The 26,340-nt window shown below is 43.5% G+C and overlaps 2 protein-coding genes, 1 long non-coding RNA gene and 1 other non-coding gene across 5 annotated transcripts in view; all 4 read left to right on the forward strand.

Moving 5' to 3' along the window:
• The window catches only part of LOC146516137 (uncharacterized), a 204,586-nt gene that overhangs the window by 151,271 nt on the left and 26,975 nt on the right, over window positions 1–26,340 (forward strand). The gene's annotated exons all lie outside the window — the stretch shown is intronic.
• Window positions 1–26,340, forward strand: part of LOC146516140 (E3 ubiquitin-protein ligase TRIM21-like) — a 102,697-nt gene that overhangs the window by 49,382 nt on the left and 26,975 nt on the right. The window lies entirely within an intron of this gene.
• The window catches only part of LOC146516145 (E3 ubiquitin-protein ligase DTX4-like), a 52,662-nt gene that overhangs the window by 8,379 nt on the left and 17,943 nt on the right, over window positions 1–26,340 (forward strand). For both annotated transcript variants that reach the window (XM_085162027.1, XM_085162028.1), the window contains exons 3-4: window positions 20,309–20,523; window positions 20,612–21,489. In XM_085162027.1, the coding sequence (XP_085018153.1) occupies window positions 20,309–20,523; window positions 20,612–21,489 (1,093 nt within the window). The remainder of the gene's footprint in view (window positions 1–20,308; window positions 20,524–20,611; window positions 21,490–26,340) is intronic.
• trnay-gua (transfer RNA tyrosine (anticodon GUA)) lies at window positions 11,745–11,832 on the forward strand. The gene is given in 2 exon segments: window positions 11,745–11,781; window positions 11,797–11,832. It is a non-coding gene; the product is annotated as a tRNA-Tyr (tRNA).

Below are 26,340 nucleotides of genomic sequence, written 5' to 3' on the forward strand. Positions count from 1 at the left end.
AACTTGGCCAGATTGGAGATTTGAACCCAAGACCTTCTTCCTGAGGTTTGAACTCTTGTGTGATCTTGTGAATTTTGTGAGTCCAGGCAACTAACCACTCTTACTACATTGTATCAGGTCATCTCAACAAGAATAAATGAAGTTGCTGACTTTCATGCGGATCCTACATGATTTAATTACGTTCACCACAGAAACATGAAATCATTTAGTTCACATTACAAGTTTGAATTTTGTAAATGGTAAATGGCCTGTATTTATACAGCGCTTTACTAGTCCCTAAGGACCTCAAAGCGCTTTACATATCCAATCATCCACCCATTTACACACTGGTGTGTGGAAAGCTACATTGTAGCCACAGCCACCCTGGGGCGCACTGACAGAGGCGAGGCTGCCAGACACTGGCGCCACCGGGCCCTCTGACCACCACCAGTAGGCAACGGGTGAAGTGTCTTGCCCAAGGACACAACGACCGAGACTGTCCAAGCCGGGGCTCGAACTGGCAACCTTCCGACTACAAGGCGAACTCCCAACTCTTGAGCCACGATCGGTTGTTACATTTACAAAATGTTACATTTAAATTTACTGTTACATTTACAAAATGTAACAACCTACATTTACAAAATGTAACAACCGGGTGGTTGTTACATTTACAAAATGTAACAACCACCCAATTTCATTTTTTTGGATTTTTTTTTTGAGTGAATGAAAGACGAGCTTCTGGTAATAATTCCCACTTAGTTTTCAGTTCTACGTTTGTTAAACCGCAGAATGCTCTTATGTTTTTCATCTCAGATATTTTGCTTTCTCCTTAAATCTGGTGGCCTTTTGGGACAGAGATGTAGAAAGCAGGCACAGAGCAACAGATACGATACTGATGAAGTATGAAATAGAGGAGTTGGGGTGGAGGTGGGCTGCAAAGTGGCTTGCAGATAGATAAGGACCTGTTCATGTACCACAGGGAAGTGACCTGAATGCAGACTCTCAGAAGCTGAGCTGTTGCCTTTAAATACTTTAAATGCTTCCCCCTGTGTGAGATTTGCCAGTTAGATCAGTAGAAGGTAGCTGAGTCATCACCTGATGTGAGTGGCATGGAGACTGGCTGGTGCAAAAGCACATCACATTTCAGATGACACAAAGGCGAATTCACACAGGTTTGTTTTGAAGTTGTTCCCTGAGCTTTGTGCACAAAACTGCTCCATATATTTGTTTTTCAAAGTGTGGAAATATAAACCGTCCTAACGGCAGACGAGGTCCTCAGCACCTTTGAGCTGCCAGGTTCCTCCTGCAGAACACCTCCTGCATGCAGATGGAGACTTCCTTCGGAGAGCGGCGCGTACATTTGACCCCGCTGGGACGAAAACATGCACTACAGGTCTGTCTTTACAGTCACGTATGAAAGGATCTCCCTCCCAGTGCAAGCTCTCCCAGCACTGTCAGATGTGGTTGGAGCAGAGCGTGTTTCCTGTTCACCTGAGGTCTCGCAGCGGGATCGTCGCTCCGCAGACGCTCGCTGCGCTGTCACCACTGATAGCACGCCGTTTAGCTGACATTCAGGGAAAAGCCTTCGTGAAGCTTCCCTGGGAGCTTCATTGCTAACAGTGATGTGGTATTCCTGCTCTGCACTTCTTAGACATGAAGGTTGTCGTTGTGGTGGCGGTGGTCTCGTCTCTTCCTTTGGACCGTGCAGGCTTTTCAGTTCGTCCTTGCTTGCGATCCAGCTCCTTTTCTTCCTAAATTAACTTCTCTGATGGATCGTCTCGAATCACTTCATCACTTGTAGTTTTTGGAAAAGGGAGCGTTATTATTCATATATGCAAAAATGTGACGTTATGGCCTTGATGAGCTATTTGGGACGAGCCTCCTTTGAACACATGTATGCGTTCAGTCATTTGTGTGAGTACAACACGATTTCCTGCAGGTAAAACACAAAGATTTTAATCTGACAGTATCTTAACTTCCTGTTCCTGTCCTGCTTGAAGTTCTTTTTATGTGAAATTGGTACAGAAGGGATTTCCCATAGGGAAATTACTCCTCTGCACTTAACCCATTCACCCAGTGAAGCTGTGGACATCCACCAATGCAGCGCCCGGGGAGCAGTCTGTAGGGACGGTACCTTGCTCAGGGGTATCTCAGGGTAGCCGTTCGGTGGAGTCGAACCCCCAACCTTCCGATCATGCGGCAACCACTCTACCTACTGAGCTATCCCTGCCCTTTATTTATATTTGTAACAAAAATCCTCTATTTGCCTTCATACTTCTGTCCTGCTTTTCATGAAGACTTACAGTCAATCAGCAGCAGCTCTGGTATGAAAACAGTGAAGATGTTGGACTTCTCTTCTTTTGAGTTTGCGAGGAGACAAACCCATGCAAATATTTTGAGAGAAATAAATGCAGAGCCGCTACAGCCAGCTGCCTCTCCACAGAGTCTCTCATTCTTTGGGCAGATTCTGGCTTCACAAACTTGGACTGCAGCTGGAAACTGTAACAGTTTATGCTCGCCACTTTCATCCTCTAGTGTTGTTTTCACTTGTCGCACACGTTGGTTTGCACACTTATATAAATTGTGTTGATGTCACATAGGGCTGTCACGATTACGTCGACTATCAAAATCGTCGACGACTGATTTAATAGTCAACGCTTCGTTTGAAGCTTTGTAAGATCACAAAAGACGCAGGAATAAGTAGTAGGATTTAAGAGTGTAATAACGGACTGAAACAGAAGATGGCAGCACTGCATGTACAAGGATGCCAGCTGCCGTTAAACCCCGAAGAAGAAGAAGCTGTGTCCCAGAATTCATAGCGCAGCCCAGCTCAGTTTCCAACAATGGCGGCAGCTAGTTAGTTTTAATATTACTCTTATTATTCTTTCTGGGTCACAAAATAAACGTTTAACATATTTTCAGGCGAGAATGTAGCTGTGTAAACCTCAAATATCTGCTCAGTTTATCAAGACACCACATATTTTCAAAAGCGCTCCGACGTTTTCGGAGACGTCCGTTACCCACTAGCTCGATAGATAGCTGGGGGCTAGGCTAACTAGAGCCGTGAGAACACCGGACTTCCGGCAAATCGTTTTCAAACCCACCGCCGTCTTTCGCTACTCAGGTTAAACATGATATATAAGTCACTTAGATAACTTAAAAATGTTATTGTTTGGCTTTTTTTAGTATTTTATTTGTTCCTGAGTAAATCGGTTCGGCTGAGATTAAAGTTATAGTTTTTACACATCTGAATAAACATCAAGCAGACAACTGATTATCAGAAGTGTGAGATGCTCGAGAATATACTCCGGTGTCCTGTTATATTTTAGATATCAAGGAGTTTATTAAACTTCACCGAAACAATCTGCAAATTTCATTAAAATTTAATAAACTATCATCTTGTCTTTAGTTTTAGTTAGCACATACCTTAAACACTTAAAGCTGTAAGCTAATGATAGTTATATAAGAGCAGATGCTGCTGGTGCAATAAGCTGTACGTTTTATGTCCAATGGATTTGATTAGTCGACTAATCGCAAAAATAATCGGTGACTAGTCGACTAATCGCAAAAATAATCGTTTGTGGCAGCCCTAATGTCACAGCATGTGTGAGCAGTGACCAACAGGCTGAACATAGCTGCAGCATATGTGTACTACAGTAGCAGATGAAGCAGACTGTGGGACGAGAGGTTGAGTGGAGAGGCAGCTGGATGCTGGACGACCTGGTGACCCTGCTGTTAGGAAAAAGAAACAAGATGAAGATGGCCAGGGCTAGTTTCACAATATAGACAAAGTGATTGCCATCCAGTAAATTGGTTGGCCAATCGTATTTTACGCTTGTGTGTAAACATTTTTTCAAAATTAGTCACTAATTAGTGTTCATGTGGTTTAGGAGAGGCCTGACTTAGCAGAACATCTTTGCACCCAGCACATTTGAGCTGCTCTGACTGCCATAACCGAGATGAGGGTGTGGTTGTTGAAAAAAGTAAACACGTTTTTACGAGATGTTTTCAACAGAGTGAAGTAAATGTCCTTATTTTACTGGGCTTTAAAAGAGCGGCCCGTCATCGCTTTCTTTGTGCGGGCTTCTGTTTTTTTCAGACTTCGAGGGCATCTTGTCTTTTTTTGTTGCCCCTGCAGCTTGTTGCTGCTCTCGCTCCAGCTGGTCCTGCTGAAGGAGGCACATTCCCAGACCCCCACAAAGCCCCGGGGCGTTAGGGTCACGGTAGAAGGCGGGTCGGGGGTGGATTCCCCAGGGACGGAGGGTTGGGGGTAGATTGGTGGTGACAACAAAGAGCGGAGGATGGGGGGGAGAGGGAGTGGCAGCAAACATCAACACTGACTGTCTGCACGCACAACAAACCAGTTGGCAGGAAATAAACAATGGGTTTGCACGCACTGGTGAAACCTCCATGCAAGAGTCGTTTGTTTAAAGGGTCTTGTTGTTTGATATGTTTGGGCTTTATCTATCAAGCCCACAGTCTGCAGACGTGTCACACTGCTCTGCTTCTAATGTTCAGGCTACTACGCCTCAGTGTTTCTGAGAATCTGCAGCAGAAGGATTACCAAAGACTAAATGTCTCGTTTGACATTTTTAAGCCTTGTAAAGGTAGCGGAGCAAGCTCTGAACACAGAGCTTGGTATCACCTTTCTAAGGTAAAAGCTTCTTAACCATCTCAGATTTTCTTAAAAATTCAAAACCAACACGAAGGATCGGGCGAAGAGTTAGCACCGCCTCTTCATATTCAGTTTTTACCTATACGCCGTTCCCAAATGGAAACTGGGTCTCTTCCTTTGTCTCAAACTCTCCGCTTTATGTTCTGCTTCCTCTGGTTCACCTGATCTTTCTCTCTTCTCGACCTCTTGCCCTCTTTGTATGCTTTTCTCTCTCACACTCTCTGAAGCTGAAAATTGAATCTGAACCCAACACTCGAGGGACGGCACTCTTTCAAGGTGAGACAAAGACACGAAGAGAGGGAGAGAGAGAAGAGGACAAAGTGGGTGGGTGTGGAAGAAAAAAAAGAGTGGAGAGCTCAGCTGAAAGTTAAACAGTGATGAGGAATATTAGTGGAATAAGAAACGACGGAGAGCGCTGAAAGATCATGATATTGTCAGGAAATTAAATCACATGCCTGGACGTGCCGTCTCTCTTTGGTGTGATAGTAAATATCTTTAAGAGAATGAACAGCATCGCTGTAAATGTACTGTTATCTAAAGAGATAACAGTTGGAGTTTCCATTCAGGCCCACAGGTGAAGAAAGTTCCAAATACAAAGGTTATCAATAAATCTACATTAATAAATTAAAATAAATAAATTTAAAAATAAATAATAATAATAAATAAATAATAAATAAATAAATAATAATAAAATAAATAATAATAAATAAATTAAATTAATAAATAAATCTACCCAGAATCTAGATATGAGCCGGCGTCATACGCGTATCACAAACAGCCCACTGACAGGACTGCAGAGTGGCTAAATTTACAAAGGAAGATAAAACTATCAAGTGAAAGAAGTGTGAAGAGGTTAAATACGGACAATTCGGGACATTGGAGAAAAAAAAATGAAGAAGAACTTTCGCGAGATCTTGCAAAATAGGCCGCATCCTTCCGACACCGTCGAGATGGTCGAGGCATGATGTGCCCAGAGTGCGGTGTTCCCTCTGGCTCTAGTCGGCCTCGACCTCCCGGTCATCTTCGAGCAGGTGTGTGACAAACGTCTCCGAAGACTTTTGCAAATATGTGATGTCCTGATAAACCGAGCAGAAATTTGAAGTTTACACTTTCTGTAACCCAGAAAGAGTAATATTAAAACTAACTAGCTGCCGCCAATGTTGGAAACTGGAATTGGCTGGGCCGCGCGGATACACCCGACCCATCCATCAAATTCGGGGAAATGAAGGATGCATTTGAAGCAGCCTTCAAATTGAGACAGCCTTCGTCGTCTGGCTGTGAAGTAATCGGCCTTCAGATGCACCCTGCGAAGGATGCGGCCTATTTTGTGAGATCTCTCAAAACCTTTGTGAGATCTCGCAGAAGTCCCTTGCAGGCCTCCGTAGTTAAACACATAAGGTCTGTGAAGGTTCTCAGTCATCCAGGTCATCGTAGTCAAAGGAGCTTGCAAAGAAAAGCGTCTGGACTTCTTTAAGTTACTTGAAGACGTTTCACCTCTCATCCGAGAAGCTTCTTCAGTTCTAAGGTCAATTGGGACCCACACCCAGTTCCACACCTTGGCTCAGGCGATTAGAGGATCATCAGGGGGTCCTTTTGTCCCTCTGTGGGGGGAAACTCCCACTAGGTTTATATCTGGGACTCTCCACCATTTGACCTTAGAACTGAAGAAGCTTCTCGGATGAAGGTGAAACGTCTTCAAGTAACTTAAAGAAGTCCAGACGCTTTTCTTTGCAAGCTCCTTTGACTTAAACACATTAGCACTTTATGAACCTGTGTGAATTTTAAATGCTCGCAGCGTTTATCATTTTTTAATTGCTTGCAGCCAATAAGATAATAGCAGAAATCAAGCAGCTTCCAGGAATCCCGATTTCTTACCGATGCTATTCAGGAGAAACAGGCGGACTTTTTATTATCTCTTAAAACCGCAGGAAATCAAACACAGGTGGAACTAAGGAGGGTGGACAGACAATCACAAAGGAGGGAAGGAAACAAAAGCAGAAAGTGAAAACACATGTGACACGTGAGAGACGTAACCTCCAAAGTAAAACACAAACACAGCAATGTGACAGGAGTGCCCCGAGTCAGTGTTAAAACCATTTCTGTTTACCCCGTCAGTGCATTAGCATATGTTTGCAAAGGCTGTTGCATAAAAATGTCTGAATTGAAACTGCTGTTCCGGTTGTGCAACGCCGCCGCTCGCTAATCCTCGAGAAGCAGACCGAAGAAAGCCGAGCTAGTGTCCTGCAGAGCGTCAGCTTGTTTTCTGTGCAGAAGGAAGTCCAGGGAAAGTGAGACGAAGAAGCTGGAAGGGTCAGAGCTCAGCGTTTCTGTTGTGAAACTCTGCGTGTCGAGTTACTGTTACTGGGAGGCCTCCGGGGGGGCGTCACTCACCGCCTGTGCGCACACATATAGGAAAGCATGTGAAGGCATCAGTAAATATTTATGTCCCTGCTGCTTCTCGGGGAGCTTTTTAGCCTTAAAGTGTGAGTTCACCCCTAAAAAAACAATGTCGCTGTCCAGAAACCGTGAATCTCGTTGCATGTTTCTACTGAACTACACCCAGCAGACAGAGGTATCCATCTGACCGTGACGAGAGGCCGAAGATTAAAGAGCTGTACTGTTGGTAGCTGCACACTTCTTTTGTTTGGCGCATGTAGACGGAAAGAAAACAGGGGTCCAGTTCAGAGAGAAGCAAATTCCTTGTATGTTTTATTGATTAGCATTCAAATATCTCAGTGAAGACAGAACAAAGATTTACCACAAAGCAAGAAAGCACGAGACAAGGCTAATCAAAAGGTATTGGCTGAAGCATTTGCTTATTACGCCAACCCTTTTAACAAAAGATCTTTTAGCATGCAGCTCCTGTACACAGGGCTCGAAGCAAATAATAAAATTCAATTCAATTCAATTTCATTTATATAGCGCCAAATCACAACAAATGTCGCCTCAAGGCGCTTCATAGATACAGAGAAAAACCCAACAATCATATGACCCCCTATGAGCAGCACTTTGGCGACAGTGGGAAGGAAAAACTCCCTTTTAACAGGAAGAAACCTCCGGCAGAACCAGGCTCAGGGAGGGGCGGCCATCTGCTGCGACCGGTTGGGGTGAGAGAAGGCAAACAAAGCAAAAACAAAACAAACAAACAAACAAACAAGAAAAAAACAAAAAACTTTCCACCTTAGTAAGTAACTACATCAAAGCAAAAGAATCAAGAGGTTTTTTTGTTTTTTGTTTTTGTTTTTTTTGCTCTTTTCATTCTTGATATATATATTTTTCTAATACTCTATTTTTAAACATATTTTTAAACAAGGAAAATGAACTCCACCTTTTTAAATCACTGTCATAACTATTCCACAGGTTAACTCCTCTAACAGAAACACATCTCTGCTTTATATTTGTCCTTATCTTGTTTTTTTTTAAAGAAATCTGTTCCCCTTAAGTCATATTGACTCTCTCTGACTTTGAACAGCTTCTGAGTACTGGGGCAAAGCAAGTTATTTTGTGCTTTATACATTATCTGTGCCATTTTATATTCAACTAAATCATAAAATTTCAGGGTATTCAGATTAATAAACAAAATGTTAGTTGGTTCTATATAGTTTGATTGGTTTATAATTCTTATAGCTCTTTTTTGCAACTTGAAAATAGGAAGAGTGTTCGTTTTATATGCATTACCCCATATCTCCAGACAGTAAGTCATATATGGAAGCAACAGAGTACAATAGAGTGTGTATAATGATTTTTTGTTCAGGACATGCTTTGTTTTATAGAGAATAGCAATGGTTTTTGACATTTTTGTTTTCACATGGTTTATATGAGACTTCCAACTCAGCTTATCATCAATTATCACTCCAAGAAATTTATTTTCGTACACTCTTTCAATTTCAATTCCATTAACCCTGATTTTAGATACATTTTTCATTTGTCTAGTGCCAAAAATAATAAATTTTGTTTTCTTTATATTTAATGATAACTTATTTACACCAAACCAGTTTTTTAATATATTTAACTCCTTTTCCGCTGTAGTCAGAAGCTGTTCTAGGTTTTTACCTGAGCAATACAGAGTGGTATCATCAGCAAACAATACACATTTTAACAGTTTGGAAATGCTACATATGTCATTTATGTATAATATAAATAATTTAGGGCCCAGCACAGAGCCCTGAGGAACACCACAAGTTACCTTCAACTGCTTAGATTTTACATTATTGAATTCGACATATTGATATCTGTCATCCAGGTAACTTTTCATCCACTTGTATGCTAACCCTCTTATGCCATATCTCTCAAATCTCGGTGCGACATGAAGGATTATTATGAAGTGTGAATAATGCAAACTCAAGCAAGTCCAAGAATAAAAATAAGAAGCAGGGAATGAAGATAATGGGGTGTACTTTAATGTTCAGGAGCTCGTTTTATTTATTCAGCTTAGGTAGTCGCCCTAATCTCAGTGTTAAGATTACAAAAGCTGGCGCAAGTTTGCAGTTTGGCTGGAAAAAGAGAAAGCAAAGGATGAGGGAAGAGGAAGAGACGGCATCAGACAGCAGGAGGGTGAGAAATCAGGACGAAGAACAGAAAGTGTGAAAGTGAGGACAAAAGTCGAGACGAAACAAAGCGCATGAAGCAGGTTCGTCTTATCATCCTCTTTTTGTCTCGTTTCGGTTTTATTGCTGCGAGAATGCGCCACAATCCGGTCTCGGTGCGACCTTTCCAAGTGTGTCAATTTGAATTTTTCCATCCCCGTCTTCATAAAGACTCCGGTGGTGTTCATCAGTCTCGCCAGCCCCGAGCCCTGCTCGAGGGCGCTCGGGGGGCCGTTTGAGGATGATGAATGGAGAAGCGGAGCTACGAGGTCGGGGAATATTTTTCGAGAAGTTGTTAAAAATGCAGTAGTTTCGGCTCATTTGCTTCTGGTTCAGGTTGGGTTCAAACTGGGACACGTCACGTTTGAAAGATGGGGAAGAAATCTTCGTCGTCCTCTTAACGGGTGAAGGAAAGTTAAAAAGGATGATGTCACAATGTTTCGGTGCAGATCTGATTTAAGAGGGTCTGGAGGAGCGGGGGGATGATACTGGATGTGCATGGCGCTGTATGCTAGATGCTTGCTAAGCTCTGCTGAGGAGTCCTTATTTAGATTTAGTCCAAGCAAAATGTGCCAGACTTTAAGAACTAAGAATAGCGAGCACATAGTCTTTACACCGCTGCCAGCGAATGTGATTTCATCCATTCTGGTTCATCTGGCTTTCATAGAATTAGAAATATGAACATTTGAACACAGAATAAAACCTTCCCACATGTGACATGCTGCATTATTTCAACCCTCGAGTGACTGAGCTGTTTTACGGACTAAAATAAGGTTTCGATTTTATATGGGAAAACTTTTAGTTAATGTTTCTGTTTGTGGTTATCACACTGTTTCCTTTATCTATGACAGATACATGTGATGTTAAAAAAACATCTCATGTCTCAGTTTATTTTCTCACACTTTCCTGGGTCAAGCCAGTCAAGCGCATGCCTCTTTCCTCCGCTCCGGCTCCTCTGGAAGGACACCGAGGTGTTCGCAAGCCAGTCGAGAGGTGCGATCTCTCCAGCGTGTCCTCGGTCCGCCCTGTGGTCATCTGGGAGGCATGCTGGTCTCCCAATTCAGTTTGGTCCTGGGTTGATGGGCTAGCCAATGTATGATTCAAAGGACTCCTATGATGATGAGAACAAGGAGTGAGGAGACCTCAGCTGAACCGGGGGGACGGGCTCATTCAAGGGGCACTTGGCGGCCGACCGTAATCAGTGTACGAACGAGACACGCGTGTTTGTCCAATCTTAGCTGCTTAAACTGGCTGTATTTATTGTAAACGATACAAAGATCCAGTTTAGAAAGTTATTTGTTACTTTCAAGAGTCTGTTTCAAACTAAATCTGAACATCTGGTTTGCAGATGTGGATTTTTTAAATATTTTGTCCAAAAACACTTGAAATGATGCCTTTTGGAGCAGCAAACCTCTCAGTCTGTTTGAGTTCAGTGAAGAAAAGAATCATTGGAAGTGTAAATTTACAATATAATCAAAGCCTACAGAACAGAAAACATATATTTCACCAATGACCCAACCCGACTGCCTTTGGGTTTTCATGATTTCAAGTCCCAGCAGCGTCTAAGGATTTTAATTACTGGTAAACTGTTGCTCTATAGACAGCAGTGAAAAATGCCCGCTGTGGTTTCAGTGACCCAGTGTGATGTATTTAAATTCTGTCAGCGACCCAGGGCCTGTCAGCTTTCTGTCATTTATAAAGCTGATAAGGAAGGACGCCTGTGTCTCCAGGGTTTTCTGTGACTCGCAAGGTGTTTGAAATGTCACGACTTCCTCCAGCTGACTGGTTCAGCTTCAGGCTCAGTCGGTAGCTTGAAAGCTGAAGCCTCGTAGCTGCAAACAGCAGAGATCTTTAGGTTGCTGGTTTGAGTTCGGCTTCAATGATGTTGGTTTTTTCACACACGGCGCTGAAGCATTTGGGCTGAAAGACAAACGGCGAGTCTAAGGATGCTATCTGGTGACAGACGAAGAGTCAGTGTTTATGTTTATGGCAGCGGGTCACAGTCACGGGGTTTTAATTAATGCTGTCATATTTATTATTTAACCCAATTATTCATCTTCTTGAAATGTGCACTTTTATTATGCAGTAAACACAACGAAGAAACATTTTAAGATGCTAGTGAGTGTTTTGACTGCAACAGTCATTTATATCGTGGCGATCGGGGCTCAAGAGTTGGGAGTTCGCCTTGTAATCGGAAGGTTGCCGGTTCGAGCCCCGGCTTGGACAGTCTCGGTCGTTGTTTCCTTGGGCGAGACACTTCACCCGTTGCCTACTGGTGGTGGTCAGAGGGCCCGGTGGCGCCAGTGTCCGGCAGCCTCGCCTCTGTCAGTGCGCCCCAGGGTGGCTGTGGCTACAATGTAGCTTCATCACCAGTGGGTGGATGTGTGGATGACTGGATATGTAAAGCGCTTTGGGGTCCTTAGGGACTAGTAGGGCGCTATATAAATACAGACCATTTACCATATCAGAAGACGGGTTTAAACGTGTGGACAGGTTGTTTGTCTCCTTCGATAGCTCAGTTGGTAGAGCGGAGGACTGTAGGTGGAAACAGCAGAGATCCTTAGGTCGCTGGTTCAAATCCGGCTCGAAGGAAGCTGTTTTATTTTCACATACACTACCAAAAAATGCACACAGCATCCAAGGTAATCATTTTGGGTGCTCGTGTTCGATGAACTGCTTGTTCTGAAGGTAGCAGAACGACTTCCAAACAGTTTGTAAACAAAGAACCTACAGAAACTCTGTGTTTGACTTATTTTACACAGATCTCGTCTTCGCTCAGGCTCCACTAAATGGTGAATGAGTTTACAGGGGCAAAAATCACAGAGCTGTAATGTGATGCGGTGCACTTGATTTGTAATACAAGACAAACTGAGAGCTTAAGAGCAAAAATAAATGCAAAAAAGGTTTCTATTTATAATCCTTGGTCCTGAATACACATAAAAATCTATTTTACTGCTCAAAACCCCGTAAAAAGTAGAATTTAGGATCACTTGGATGTTTCTGGAAACACAATAAATACAGGTCACTAAGGAAACGTACACGTTCAGAGTTTTCCTGCACAGAGGAATTTGGGACCAAAGAAAAATCACGTATGCTGTAATAATCGTGTTGGTAAAGAGTGATCGTGGAGTCTGTGAGACAGGTTCAAGCTTTCTAAGCAGATTATTAACGTGTGGCTGATACGAGAAGTGTGAAGAGGAAGTGTCGGCTCATCCCAGACTTTCTCACATGGACGAGAAGTGAGAGCGGCATAAAGCATGACCCGACCCTAACATGTGTGCGCCTGCTGGTCAGTCTGCAATGTTGTGTGTGTGCGTGTGTGTTTGAATGCAGGGAGGGGTCAGTGGTAAAGACAGAGAGAGAGAACAATAAAGACCAGATGGCCAGTTTCTTTCTCCACCTGCTTCAGGCCTCTTTGTGCTGCCTGAGCTCTGTGATATTCACACGTTTTCCTTATTTACTTTTGCTGTTGGGTCTCCACCACACACACACCCACACACACACACACGCACACACACACAGTGTGCATTCTCTTGGCTTCATTTAACAACTCATTATGTTGCAGTTTTCTTTTTCTTCGAAGCAGAAATCCAGGAATCGGCTACACCCAAAACACGCTTCGCTTGATTTCGAACGTGAGCGACAAGCGAAAGCAGCCGAGCGCCGCGTGCTGATCCGACTCTGACAGATGGATGATTTGGGAGAGGTGTGGTACTATAAGAGCGAGGAGAGGGACCGCAGCTATGAAGCTTTCCCCATACGACACACGGACAGACACACACATGCTCGTTCCTACAGCTGTAACTGCTTTAATCAGACCCTTTTATGGAGGACACCCAGCATACCCACAGTAAACACACGAGTGCACAAACACCCACGCCCAGTTTCTCCTGACTGACTGAGAAAACCAGTATGAAGGGAGGGCCTGAAATTCATATTTGAGAAACAGGGAGAATTCCTCCCTCACATGCATCCCACGGGGGGATTTTCCAGCCTGCTGTGTTATTGGGGTTTTCCGGTTTGTAAGTGTCCTTGGCACTACTGGTAGCATGAGACGGTGCCTGCAGGTCATTCACGGGTCATCACCAGTGACCTCCCAGACCTCAGAGGGGTAACGTAACAGGAATGGCCGGTGGCTGTAGTCCCTTCCGAGCAGATTCCTCGTCAGCTGATGCAGATTTACATTTTTAGCCGGAGGTCCACGTCTGCCTTGTACTTCTCTGCTGTCTGTATTTGCTGAAACAGGAGACGAAGCTCGCTGAGACAGCACGTCAGGTGCTGTCCAGGTCAGATGTCAGTCCACCTGTCCAGCTGTTTGGTTAAATTTACTGCATTATAAGTGCTCAGTTTGCAGGAGCTGCTGAAAGCACTGACTCCTCTGCACAGGCTCTGTAGGGAGGAGACAGTCTGTGTTTTGTTTATGAAGTTGCAGATATAAAATGTTGTGCCAGTTCTAAAATTCTGGCCTTAAAACAATCCCCATTCTCTCCACTCACGTTACCTTTCTTTATTGAATATCCACTATTCTCATTTTCTCATGTAAAATATGCTAAACACGACCTCTATGAATGGAGCTGATTAGCTTCACATTTATGCAACCTAACTTGAAGCCATAGCAGGCGACCTGCCTCGATTATGTCAGAGTTTTGGAAAGGCTTTGCCAGAAGAACTGGGCTGGACTGGTTCTGGATCAGTCATGTCATGGCTGATATCCAGTCAGTTTAGTCATGTACTGCACAATTATTTTATATGTTACGCCCTGATTAAGAGACTGGCCAGGCTGATGTTTCCACAGATACTAGCTTACTGTTATTTGTGTATGTGACAGCCTGTAAACAAGTCCATAAGGTTCCAGCTGAGCGTTTTCACTGTCGCCATCGGGGTGTCTTGAAACTGGAAGTGTGGAGTGGATCTGACTGAGAGGCTGAAGAACAGCTCATTGGCTAACGACTTCCGGTTAACGAGCGTTGTCCTCCTTTGTGACTCGTAAAAAGGCCAAAATTAACTTAATTAAAAACAAAAAAAGACTAACTGAGCTCAGAGCTGAGGGCCTTTTTTCCACTGATAAACATTATGGTTTCCTGCTGGCCATTAAATATAAAGTGCTTATTTTTTCCGATCTGGAAGCTACGTCCATCTTTTGTAATGCGACTAAAGTCTAACCTTAGTGGTTTGCTGGCCACCGACTGGATGTTGATGAGTTATGGAACTGGTTTATTTTTAGCTGTCATGCAGCTGTCGAAGTAAAATAAGGTCAGATGTTCTCAAGCTTAGTGAATATTTACAAAGCTATTAACTGTTTTTGCGCATCCAAGGCAACCTTGACTTACCAGGTGGATGTTCGCATCAGTTGAACAACTGGTCTTTAACCTGTCAGCTTCCCAGTAACAATAACAGTAATAATGGATTGCATTTATATAGCGCTTTTAAAATTGCACTATTCATTCACTCTCACATTCACACACTGGTGGAGGCAAAACACAGTTGTAGCCACAGCTGCCACAAACGATTAATTTGATAGTCGACTAGTCACCGATTATTTTTGCAATTAGTTGACTAATCAGATCATCATCCATTGGACATAAAACATACAGCTTATTGCACCAGCAGCATCTGCTCTTATATAACTATCATTAGCTTACAGCTTTAAGTGTTTAAGGTATGTGCTAACTAAACATAAAGACAAGATGATAGTTTATTAATTTTAATGAAATTTGCAGATTGTTTCGGTGAAGTTTAATAAACTCCTTGCTATCTAAAATATAACAGGACACCGGAGTAAATTCTTGAGCATCTCACACTTCTGATAATCAGTTGTCTGCTTGACGTTTATTCAGCTGTGTAAAAACTATAACTTTAATCTCAGCCAAACCGATTTACTCAGGAACAAATAAAATACTAAAAAAAAGCCAAACAATAACATTTTTAAGTTATCTAAGTGACTTATATATCATGTTTAACCTGAGTAGCGAGATTTGCCGGGAGTCCGGTGCTCTCACGGCTCTAGTTAGCCTAGCCCCTGGCTAGCTAACGAGCTAGTGGGTAACAGACGTCTCCGAAAACGTCGGAGCGCTTTTGAAAATATGTGGTGTCTTGATAAACTGAGCAGATATTTGAGGTTTACACAGCTACATTCTCGCCTGAAAATATGTTAAATGTTTATTTTGTGACCCAGAAAGAATAATAAGAGTAATATTAAAACGAACTAGCTGCCGCCATTGTTGGAAACTGAGCTGGGCTGCGCTATGAATTCTGGGACACAGCTTCTTCTTCTTCGGGGTTTAGCGGCAGCTGGCATCCTTGTACATGCAGTGCTGCCATCTTCTGTTTCAGTCCGTTATTACACTCTTAAATCCTACTATTTATTCCTGCGTCTTTTGGGATCTTACAAAGCTTCAAACGAGGCGTCGACTATTAAATTAGTCATCGACGATTTTGATAGTCGACGTAATCGTGACTAGTCGACTAATCGTGACTAGTCGACTAATCGTGACTAGTCCTAGTTGTAGCCACAGCTGCACTTGGGCAGACTGACAGAAGCGAGGCTGCCATATCCAGTACAAAGTCCATCCAATGCTGGAAGTGGAGTGCACAATGTTTTCACCGTAAGAAGTAGCTACACAAATCATTTGATACTGTCTGTATTTGGAACCTTATTAAAAGACAATGTGTCCTGAGACTGTAACATGTGCTGTAGGTTTTAACTTGGCTGTTGCTAGTTTACTGTTAGCTGCTGGTACACAGTTCTTCTTTTAAGCCTTTTTAAGTAATAATCGCTGTAAATGCATAATTAATATTCCTGTTTTCTATGAATATTGGATATGAAGATGCTCCCAGACGAGAGTCGGACGTCAGGAAACATTAGGGCCGCAGTGCAAAAAAGGGCTCATGTGACTTTCGCAGTTATCTGGAAATGAGCTGTCAAGGCCGTGTGATATGCAGAAAAAGATCGGTATGCACACGGAAACCTTTCAGATGTTGATACTGTGTTCAGAAACAAAGGGCAGCTCGTCTTCTCTGTGATAAGACCTTGGCCTGCTGAGTGGGAGTCCAGCACAGATTAAGCTGTAACTACACACAAAGTACACAGATGCAGAACAGCGAATCCTTTTCCCACAATGCCTCCTCCTCCTGCTTTCGTGTACAGAGTGTGGTGTTCTGTGTAGGTATGCACTAATCCAATATTATGATCAGAGATCAGATTTGAATCAGGTTTGAGCATCAGTGACAACGAGCCCTGATCTGTCCTGTGTTTACTTTGAGTGCATTAGCGGCGGCGGATCTAATGGCGGTAGCTATGTCTGTACTTGCTAAAGGGTTCGTATTATATGTGTTTTGGGTGTTTTCTGGGTTTGACGCAGCTCTAACCACAAAGGCTGCTTGAGCGTTTTGCAGGTTCTTCTCACCAGAAAACACCAACAAGTCGTGACTGAACTTTAAATTCTCGCTCTCATCTTGGTCGGGGTCATACCTCACATTAAGACCTTTTTGGGTCTCTCTGCCTCTAAATTTAGGAAATGTCTGGCCAGATTTCACATTTTGCTGTCACGGTGGGCTAACATCACGAAGGACAGACAGACAGCGGCGAAGGTCGGCCTCAGTCTGCCGTTTGTCTCAGGCTGAATGAACTTGTTCTCTTTGTAGTTTCTTTGCAGTTCGAAAGAGAGAAATTACGTTTCTCATGGTAATCAGCAGGTCAAGTGCTCCCCGCTGTGCTGTCCATTCAACAGAGTGTGAAGGAGGAGGAGGAGGGGAAGCACCGTTTCTCGTCTCCCACACACTGAGGATGTTCTTGTGAACTCCTGCACATCTCCAGGCACAACGCAGAGTTTGATATCTCAGTTCGATCATTCGCCCTGTCTCTGTTTCTTCACTTCCTTTGGTGTTTTTTTAGGTTTGTGTGCTTATGCCTCTGCCAGTATAACCTCTTTATAACAGCCTCTCACACATATGCCCTCCTGCTCTTGCCCTGGCTTTGACTGAATAGCCCGTTCCCCTGGAGACGGTGGTAGTTTCTGGTTGGTTGGCTTAGGGAGCCTCCTGCCATCCCTCGGCCCCACGGGGGGACAGAGAAACACTGTTCTGAGTATTTCATGTGGTATTTAAAAAAATCTTTTGACTGTTTAGCAGACTGTTAGTTAGACTGAGAGTGAAAACACAACAATACGAGCATGTGACTGTCAGAAGAGGACTCTCCCGTCCCCTTTATGGAGCTGTTGTGGTGGAAACTCATCGAAGTATTTTAATGAAAATCATGCATGCAGCTCGAGAGGCTGCATCATGGAGCCATCAGTTGTTGCCCTTTTCAGTTCCTCTCAGCGTCTCTGCTCTTTCTGCAGGCACGCTGCCTATTAATGGGAAATTAGATTATTATTCACTTAGGGGTGGCCGATCAGGCCACAAGATCATATCTCTCGGGGTGGAATCGGGATATATCTAAATCAATCCACCCACAGATTTAGTTCAGCTCATGTGATCAGACTCGAGGCAAATTTCTCTGCTTTCTCTTTTCACTTTTTTCATATCTTTATTGGAGTTTTCATGACTTTCTTTGTTGGGTTTTGGGTCCGCTGTTCTGTTTACAACAACAGTTACTCCTCCGAGATGTGCAGAGTCTCCTAAGTGTTTTACAACCATCTGTGCTGACCGTTAGTTCGTGTGAGGTTGAAAAGTTAGGGCAGTTCATTAAAATTCAGATTTTCTACGATGTAAATACCTTCAGATTTTTAACTCAGGCAAATATGAAACACCAGCACAGGAGCAGCACGGCCAGAAGTGAAGCAAAGTAAATCTAAGTGACCGGCTCTGTTGGCTTTGAGGGTTTTGGTTTTTTAAATTTTTGCAAAGACATTTATAAAAATCGAATATTTCATATGTACGGAGCCCCGCAGGGGACATGGGAGAAAAAAAATTAAGACGGACTTTTGCGAGATCTCGCAAAAGTTTTGCAAGATCTCGCTTTCCCGGCACATCGTGCCTCGACCTCCCGGTCGGCTTCGAGCCAGCGTCCGAAGAATGCGGCTAAAACATTTGCGAGATCTCGCAAAAGTTTTGCGAGATCCCGAGTTTGTTTTGCTTGGGATGTTTGTTTTGCGTTTGTTTTTGGGAGTTTGTTTTGCGAGATCTCGCAAAAGTTTTGCGAGATCCCGAGTTTGTTTTGCGAGATCTCGCAAAAGTTTTGCGAGATCCCGAGTTTGTTTTGCGAGATTTCGCAAAAGTTTTGCGAGATCCCGAGTTTGTTTTGCGAGATCCCGAGTTTGTTTTGCGAGATTTCGCAAAAGTTTTGCGAGATCCCGAGTTTGTTTTGCGAGATCTCGCAAAAGTTTTGCGAGATCCCGAGTTTGTTTTGCGAGATCTCGCAAAAGTTTTGCGAGATCCCGAGTTTGTTTTGCGAGATTTCGCAAAAGTTTTGCGAGATCCCGAGTTTGTTTTGCGAGATCCCGAGTTTGTTTTGCGAGATCTCGCAAAAGTTTTGCAAGATCCCGAGTTTGTTTTGCGAGATCTCGCAAAAGTTTTGCGAGATTCCGAGTTTGTTTTGCGAGATTTCGCAAAAGTTTTGCGAGATCCCGAGTTTGTTTTGCGAGATCTCGCAAAAGTTTTGCGAGATTCCGAGTTTGTTTTGCGAGATTTCGCAAATGTTTTGCGAGATCCCGAGTTTGTTTTGCGAGATTTCGCAAAAGTTTTGCGAGATCCCGAGTTTGTTTTGCGAGATTTCGCAAAAGTTTTGCGAGATCCCGAGTTTGTTTTGCGAGATTTCGCAAAAGTTTTGCGAGATCCCGAGTTTGTTTTGCGAGATCTCGCAAAAGTTTTGCGAGATCCCGAGTTTGTTTTGCGAGATCTCGCAAAACTTTTGCGAGATCCCGAGTTTGTTTTGCGAGATCTCGCAAAACTTTTGCGAGATCCCGAGTTTGTTTTGCGAGATCTCGCAAAAGTCCGTCTTAATTTTTTTTTCTCCCATGTCCCCTGCGGGGCTCCGTACATATGAACTTAGTAACCTCATCCATTTATTTTTCTCTCACGTATCCGAGCCTTTCTCACCCACAGACACGTTTCTGTTTTCTGTCTTTTTACATTCACGAGCTTGCGTACATGTTCTCATTCATTTCAACTGACCTCCTAAATGTGATGTTAATTGACGAGGTGAGGTTCAACATGCCACCCACGCCGATTACCAGTCATGACTCACCTGTCAGTGGAGCCAGAATCCAGGAAAAGGTCACCAACTTGTAGCCACACACCTGATATTTAGACTGTATTGATATTTTAACCCAGACCACCATACTCCAATTCTTCTGGTGGGTCACCAAGGTTTTCCTGCTCCAGCTGAGAGACATTATTAAACCAATCAGCGCACCCCCTAAAATATAAATGGTTCCCTACACCAAGACCAAAAGTTCATCATAGAACTTGATAAATAAAAACATTAGCCACCCCACTTCAGTTTTCATGCATTACAGGGTCGCATTTCAGTTCTGTTTGGTAGTGTTTATAGTATAAAACACTATGACGTGTCCTTATTCTGGGATTATACTGACCACATACCCAGCATTCAATTGGAAATTACTTACAATAACTGACATAAAATAACGGAACACTGACAGCTGAGTAATGAAATATATAAAGGCCTACTTGTAACAATTTTGTCTAGAAAACCTCAATAAAGTTTGTTTGTGCTGGCCTGTGCTCTCTGACTTCAATTTCTATCATCACATTCATCCGTCGTCGAATCCCAAAGCTATGTTAATGTTCTCCAGTGTCTCATGATTAGTCACAACATTTAAACTACTTGTACATGAGGGCATTAATCCGGCGTGTCCTGGTCTGCGCTCACTCGGACATGTGATCTCATAATTCCTCTAGCTTTGTTTTGCCTTTGGTTGCTTCTTTACTCACAAGTGATCATCACAGCACAGATTTGACCTTCCTGATCCAAAGGGATTTGCATCTCCTGGCTCGAACGGAGGTTCTTATGTGGACATTTAAACTCTGCATCTCTGCGTGGCATCTTTACTTAGCTGTCAGGACAAAGAGGCTGAAATTGACCCAGAGTTTTGTTTGTGTCTTTTAGGAACCATCCGTCCGGTACGGAGGAGTTTTTATGATCCAGCCTCAGCCCCGGGTCAAGGTTGGCAGTGGGAGTGGGAAAACGACGCAGGCACATGGACCCCGTATGACATGGAGGTGGCCATCGCCATCGAGAGCGCCCACAGTCGTCAGCAGCCCTGCCTCGACCTGACGCCGCTCGGCTTCTGCTACCTCATTGATTTCCAGAACATGACGCAGGTTTGTTCGTGTGCACCCTGAACCTTTCTTGCAGGATGCGATCTTTATTTCTTTATTTCTGAAAATTCATTTTTCTGTCTTCCTGCAGGTGAACAGACAGAGCCAGAGGTGTCGGAGGATCCAGCGGCGTGCTGACGTGGCTTACCCCATAGTGTCCGGTCCGCTCCCTCTACCTAAAGGAGGAGGCGTGGGCGCGAGCGGAGGCCTGACTGGGGCCTTGCTGGGCGTTGGGGTGTCAGGAGCCAGCATGGGGGTCGGAAGCTCTGTCTACCCTAATGGAGGATTGCCACCCACAGCACTAGGCCAGCCTTGTTCTTGCCAGCAGTGCATGCTGGTCCTCAGCGTGAAGGCCAATACAGGAGGAGGAGGAGGGATACAGACTCTGGGAAGACGATCTTTAACCATGCAGCGACCCAAGAACTCAGCGCCACCCCCCTCTAAATCGCTTAGTCCATCGAAATCAGCCACCCTGGGACGGGGACAGCAGCAGAACGCCAACTCCAGCTACTTTCAGACGCTGCCGCACGGCCTCGCCATCTCCAAGAACACCGCCTCCCAGAGGGTGAACGCCCAGCTCTTCGCTCAGTCTCTCGCCGCCCTCACCGCCGGCGCCTCCTCCATGGGGATCTCCGTGTCTTCCAGCAGGCCGCCTCCGCCGTCGCTCCCGCCACCTCAGCCCCCCACATCCAACCCGAACCCTCCGTCCGTTCCGCCCAAGCATTCCTCATCTTCAGCCAGCGACTCGGTGCCAACCGCCACCCTGATCACCCCTGCCAGCAGCGTAACCACGCCTCCTTCTCCTGTGCCAACTCCATCACCGGTGGTGATGAAGCCGCAGCGGTCAGCATCGTCCGCAGCGACAGTGTGCCACGCGCCTTTACCGCAGCGATCAAGCTTAGCCGGCCTGAGCAGACCGGCGTTGCAGAGGATTGCCATGGCTCAGTCCAGAGCGCTCATAGCTTCGGGGTGAGTGAATGAAACACACACAGACGGTTTGTTTTGAACTTTAGCATTTTGTTTGTGTGGAGCCAGAAGTGACCAAAATTGTACAAGAGGGTGGAACATCAAATCATGGCTCTAGTATCCAGGTGAAGAGTTCAAATTACTCATCGTACAGCTGATGAAGGAAGAAACTATCCAAAGACACCAACATGTGTTTTGGAGCAGGTGGGCAGACTGCAGCAAACTAAAACAGGGACAAAGAGTTTGTTTGTGTGCACCACATTCATAGAGCTGAGAGGCATTTAGCATGTGAAGGTCGTCTTTATTTCATTTGAATACACAACAGAAGGCTGATTTGGCGTTATATTATAGTCTTCTGACTCTCATGCACCTTTATTTCTGCCCAAGTGACCTTTAAACCTGCTGTTAAGTGTTATTAGGGTGGCTTTGTTGTCTGAAAATACTTTTTCTGGTGGGTCTGTATTTTTAAAATGGCCAACAATCACCTTCAGCCAGTTTCAGAAGTTTTGCAGCCTTAATTGCAGCAGCTTATTTGTAATAGTTTTCATCCTATTCAACAAAAATCTGCATAGCTTGTGGCCTTGTGGTGAACTGCAGTTTTCTCAGGTAGACAGTGACATGAAAACCAGCTATAGGAAATAATCTCACACAAAAAAAAGAGGCTTTAAAAATGTGCAGGATGTCTTCTGAACATGTGTGGATAGAGGAAAGGGGATAAAAACGCTGTGCAGTCCTACTTAAAGAGAGAAACCTGCTGTGAACATGTTTATTTGTGCTATAAAGTTTGACTTTTTAACAGTCTGTGGGGAGGAACTGCAGCTTTTCAAGCCGAACCATTAAAATTAGCAGCAGTAAGCATAGCTTAGCTCCCTAAAACTGCTCTTTCCTGCTGTTTCTCAAGTCAAATTTGGGCTACAGCTGGTCTGTTCGTCTCAGCAGACTGGCTCAGTTTCTCTTTTATTCGATGTTAACTGCATGTAGCTACACAGGATCAGTATGTGTTTACATTTTAAACAAAGTCTGTCTGCATCTCATACTCGTGAATTTCCCACATTGCGCAGTCTTAATGCTGTCAAATATGTACAGACATGCACAACGAAGGGCTCTCGTTGACAGTTTGCACTCTTGCATGTGCAAACATGCACTAACGTTGTTACAGATATGCACGCCTGAGTAAGAGCTGCTAAATATTTGCACACACACACACACACTCTGTTTGTAATGAGTCGTGTGAGACTCTGAGTGGCTCTTTTCAGAGGTGGGCTTCAGAGCTGTCTCTCTGTTAATAGTTTAGTTTCGGTATCTTAGATTTGTTTGCTCAAAAGGGCCTAACTATTTTCCCTCCAGCAGTGGCTGACTTATAAACAGGCAGCGGTGAAAAAGAATGAGATTCGGTGTCTGGGACGTGCCTGGTGGCTTTCTTAGAAGTCTGAAAATCATATTTTTGATGGGGTTAAAGCTACAGGTACTATTTAGTTTGGATTCTAGTAAAAACATAGACAATGTCGAAGATTGATGTAGCTTCCAGATCTGTAAAGTGACAGAGGTGCCTTAACTCTGCATTCCTTTGAAAGGCCACCGGGGGCGATCCTTGCGGTCACAGAAAGACTTCAGTCCTGTAGAAGTCTGTGGTACGGTGTACATTTTAGGACATCGTCAGGTCTCAAGAAAAAAGTTGTCAGGTATTAGACAAAAAATTGTCAGGTCTCAGTTGTCAGGAAAAAAGTTGTCAGGTATCAGAACACAAGGTACCAGGTGGGACATGACAACACCGCCACCTGCAGGAAGATTTAACTCTCTGTCTGGTACCTTGTGTTCTGATACCTGACAACTTTTTTCCTGACAACTGAGACCTGACAATTTTTTGTCTGATACCTGACAACTTTTTTCCTGACAACTGAGACCTGACAACTTTTTTCTTGAGAACTGAGACCTGACAATTTTTTGTCTGATACCTGACAACTTTTTTCCTGACAACTGAGACCTGACAACTTTTTTCTTGAGAACTGAGACCTGACAATTTTTTGTCTGATACCTGACAACTTTTTTCCTGACAACTGAGACCTGACAACTTTTTTCTTGAGAACTGAGACCTGACAATTTTTTGTCTGATACCTGACAACTTTTTTCCTGACAACTAAGACCTGACAACTTTTTTCCTGACAACTAAGACCTGACAACTTTTTTCTTGAGAACTGAGACCTGACAATTTTTTGTCTGATACCTGACAACTTTTTTCTTGAGAACTGAGACCTGACATTTTTTTGTCTGATACCTGACAACTTTTTTCTTGAGAACTGAGACCTGACAATTTTTTGTCTGATACCTGACAACTTTTTTCTTGAGAACTGAGACCTGACAATTTTTTGTCTGATACCTGACAACTTTTTTCCTGACAACTGAGACCTGACAATTTTTTGTCTGATACCTGACAACTTTTTTCCTGACAACTAAGACCTGACAACTTTTTTCCTGACAACTAAGACCTGACAACTTTTTTCTTGAGAACTGAGACCTGACAATTTTTTGTCTGATACCTAACAACTTTTTTCTTGAGAACTGAGACCTGACATTTTTTTGTCTGATACCTGACAACTTTTTTCCTGACAACTAAGACCTGACAACTTTTTTCTTGAGAACTGAGACCTGACAATTTTTTTGTCTGATACCTGACAACTTTTTTCTTGAGAACTGAGACCTGACAATTTTTTGTCTGATACCTGACAACTTTTTTCTTGAGAACTGAGACCTGACAATTTTTTGTCTGATACCTGACAACTTTTTTCTTGAGAACTGAGACCTGACATTTTTTTGTCTGATACCTGACAACTTTTTTCTTGAGACCTGACATTTTTTTCTCTGATACCTGACAACTTTTTTCTTGAGACCTGACGATGTCCTAAAATGTACACTGTACTGTGGGAAACCGGGCCTCATCTTCCTCCCTTTGTGACCCCAGTAGACACTTTCCTGATGTTTTCTGGCCTCAGGTGTTAGTTTCAGGTCATACTGAATTAAACACAAAGATCATTTCGTAAATTATGGTCCTTATCGAGTAGCGTTTACACAGGAGGCAATTTCCTCATCACATATCGCTTTGCTGCTGGCGGTGATTCCAGGTAACCTAGGTAACCCTATACTTGATTTACTTTAGTGTCATATGTCAGTTAACAGAATCATCTGCTGTCATTGGTTGGCATTTTCGTGGCTCACCTTCAAATAGAGAAATGTTTAATGCAGGACTCGCCCACTACATGTCACTAACCGGTTATTACGCCTGTCGTTGCTGCATGTTGTTGACTTTCCATGGTCTCTGCTGCTGGTCACATCCTGTATGGATGCCCTTTTAGAGTCTGGAGTGTGTGTGCGGTTTCATATCCAGTTTTCAAAACACCCTTCATAACGAGACTTGGCTAACGCTTTGGAGTCTGTGGTAAAACATGAGTAAAATCTATATTTCCACACTAGAAATAGTCGTGTAGACTACTCGTTTATCTTATTTGAATATCCAACAAAGCCCTCGCAAGTGATCCATGCTGCATAAATGCATGTGCATGTTGCGCTGATGGTGCATGCAAGATCACAGTTTCAGAAAATGTAATAAAGAAGTATAATTAGAGTTTTAGACCCAACAGTAAAATAAAATACAAATAAACCAACCACCCTCACCCAATGAATTCTGGGGTCCTTGAAATTTGAGATTTAAACCTGTTAATAGTAATGGCAGATACATATAAACAGATAAATGCTGGTAAAAAGTAAAATCAAGACCAGACTGGAGATCTAAAAGGTTAACCCGACCTTGGAACTGTTTGCTTGCGTTCCTGTAAACTGTGTGTCCGAGTCAAATAAATAAAATTCAGCCGAGCGTTGTGCATGTCGTCCATCTGTGAGGCGGCATCTGGAGAGCAGAGGAGAGGACGGACGAGGGAGCGAGGAGGCCGTGGGTCAGCGGCCAAAAACAAATAAATAAATAAGTAACAGCTTCATGGTCGCCTTAAAGGTCTGAGCACAGAAGAAACTAAGCAAACGCAGCAAAGAAAATCCAGAGAGCCTTGTTTATACTGACGCTCAAACTGCTGCTGGATTCATTCTGAGGCTCTTTTTTTTCTGAGAGAGGAAACTGAGGGTTCACACAGCTGAAGGTCAGTCATCACTAAAGTCTGTTTCATGCAAGAGAGCCAATGAAGACGCATTTAAAGCTCAAAGATGTCACGGTGATATTTTGAGAGGTTAACTCCTGCATTGAGTAACTGCAAGAAAAGCCAGCAAGTGCTGACCGTTAACTTCAGACAAATTCCTCCTTTTTCATTTTCCTGAACTTCAGACTGCCACGGCTCACTTTCCTTTAGGTTTTCATGATTTCATTTTGATCTTCTGATGCTTTACCGACTGTACTTGATTCACCTTTGCTTTACCTATTCACTTATTTTCAGCTGTTGGGCCTGAAAAAAGAACGTGGTAAATAAGTCTGTTTTAAATCTCATATCTAGGGATGGGTATCGTTTAGGTTTTATCCGATACCGGTGCCAAACCGGTACTTTTGAAACGGTGCCGGTGCTTAAACGGTGCTCAAACCGGTGCTTAAAGAATGGAGAACACAAAATTGGTCCAAAAACCTCTCATGTTCAGCTGTTTTTTTGTAAAAAGATAACAATGTTAGCCTTTTCTGCAGCTATGGGGCATATATGGTATCACTCTTGGCTGGAAGCAGCTTAAACAATGGAAAAAACAAACTTTGCCCAAAAACCTCTCATGTTTAGCTGTTTTCCACATTTTCTTTGGTCATTTTAGCCTTTTTGTCCAGGGTGAAGGGAGTATCTGCCATCAAACAAGAAGACAGCCGCATGTAGC

This window comes from Neolamprologus multifasciatus, chromosome 6, assembly GCF_963576455.1.
Source record: "Neolamprologus multifasciatus chromosome 6, fNeoMul1.2, whole genome shotgun sequence".
In the NCBI taxonomy this organism is placed as follows: Eukaryota; Metazoa; Chordata; class Actinopteri; order Cichliformes; family Cichlidae; genus Neolamprologus; species Neolamprologus multifasciatus.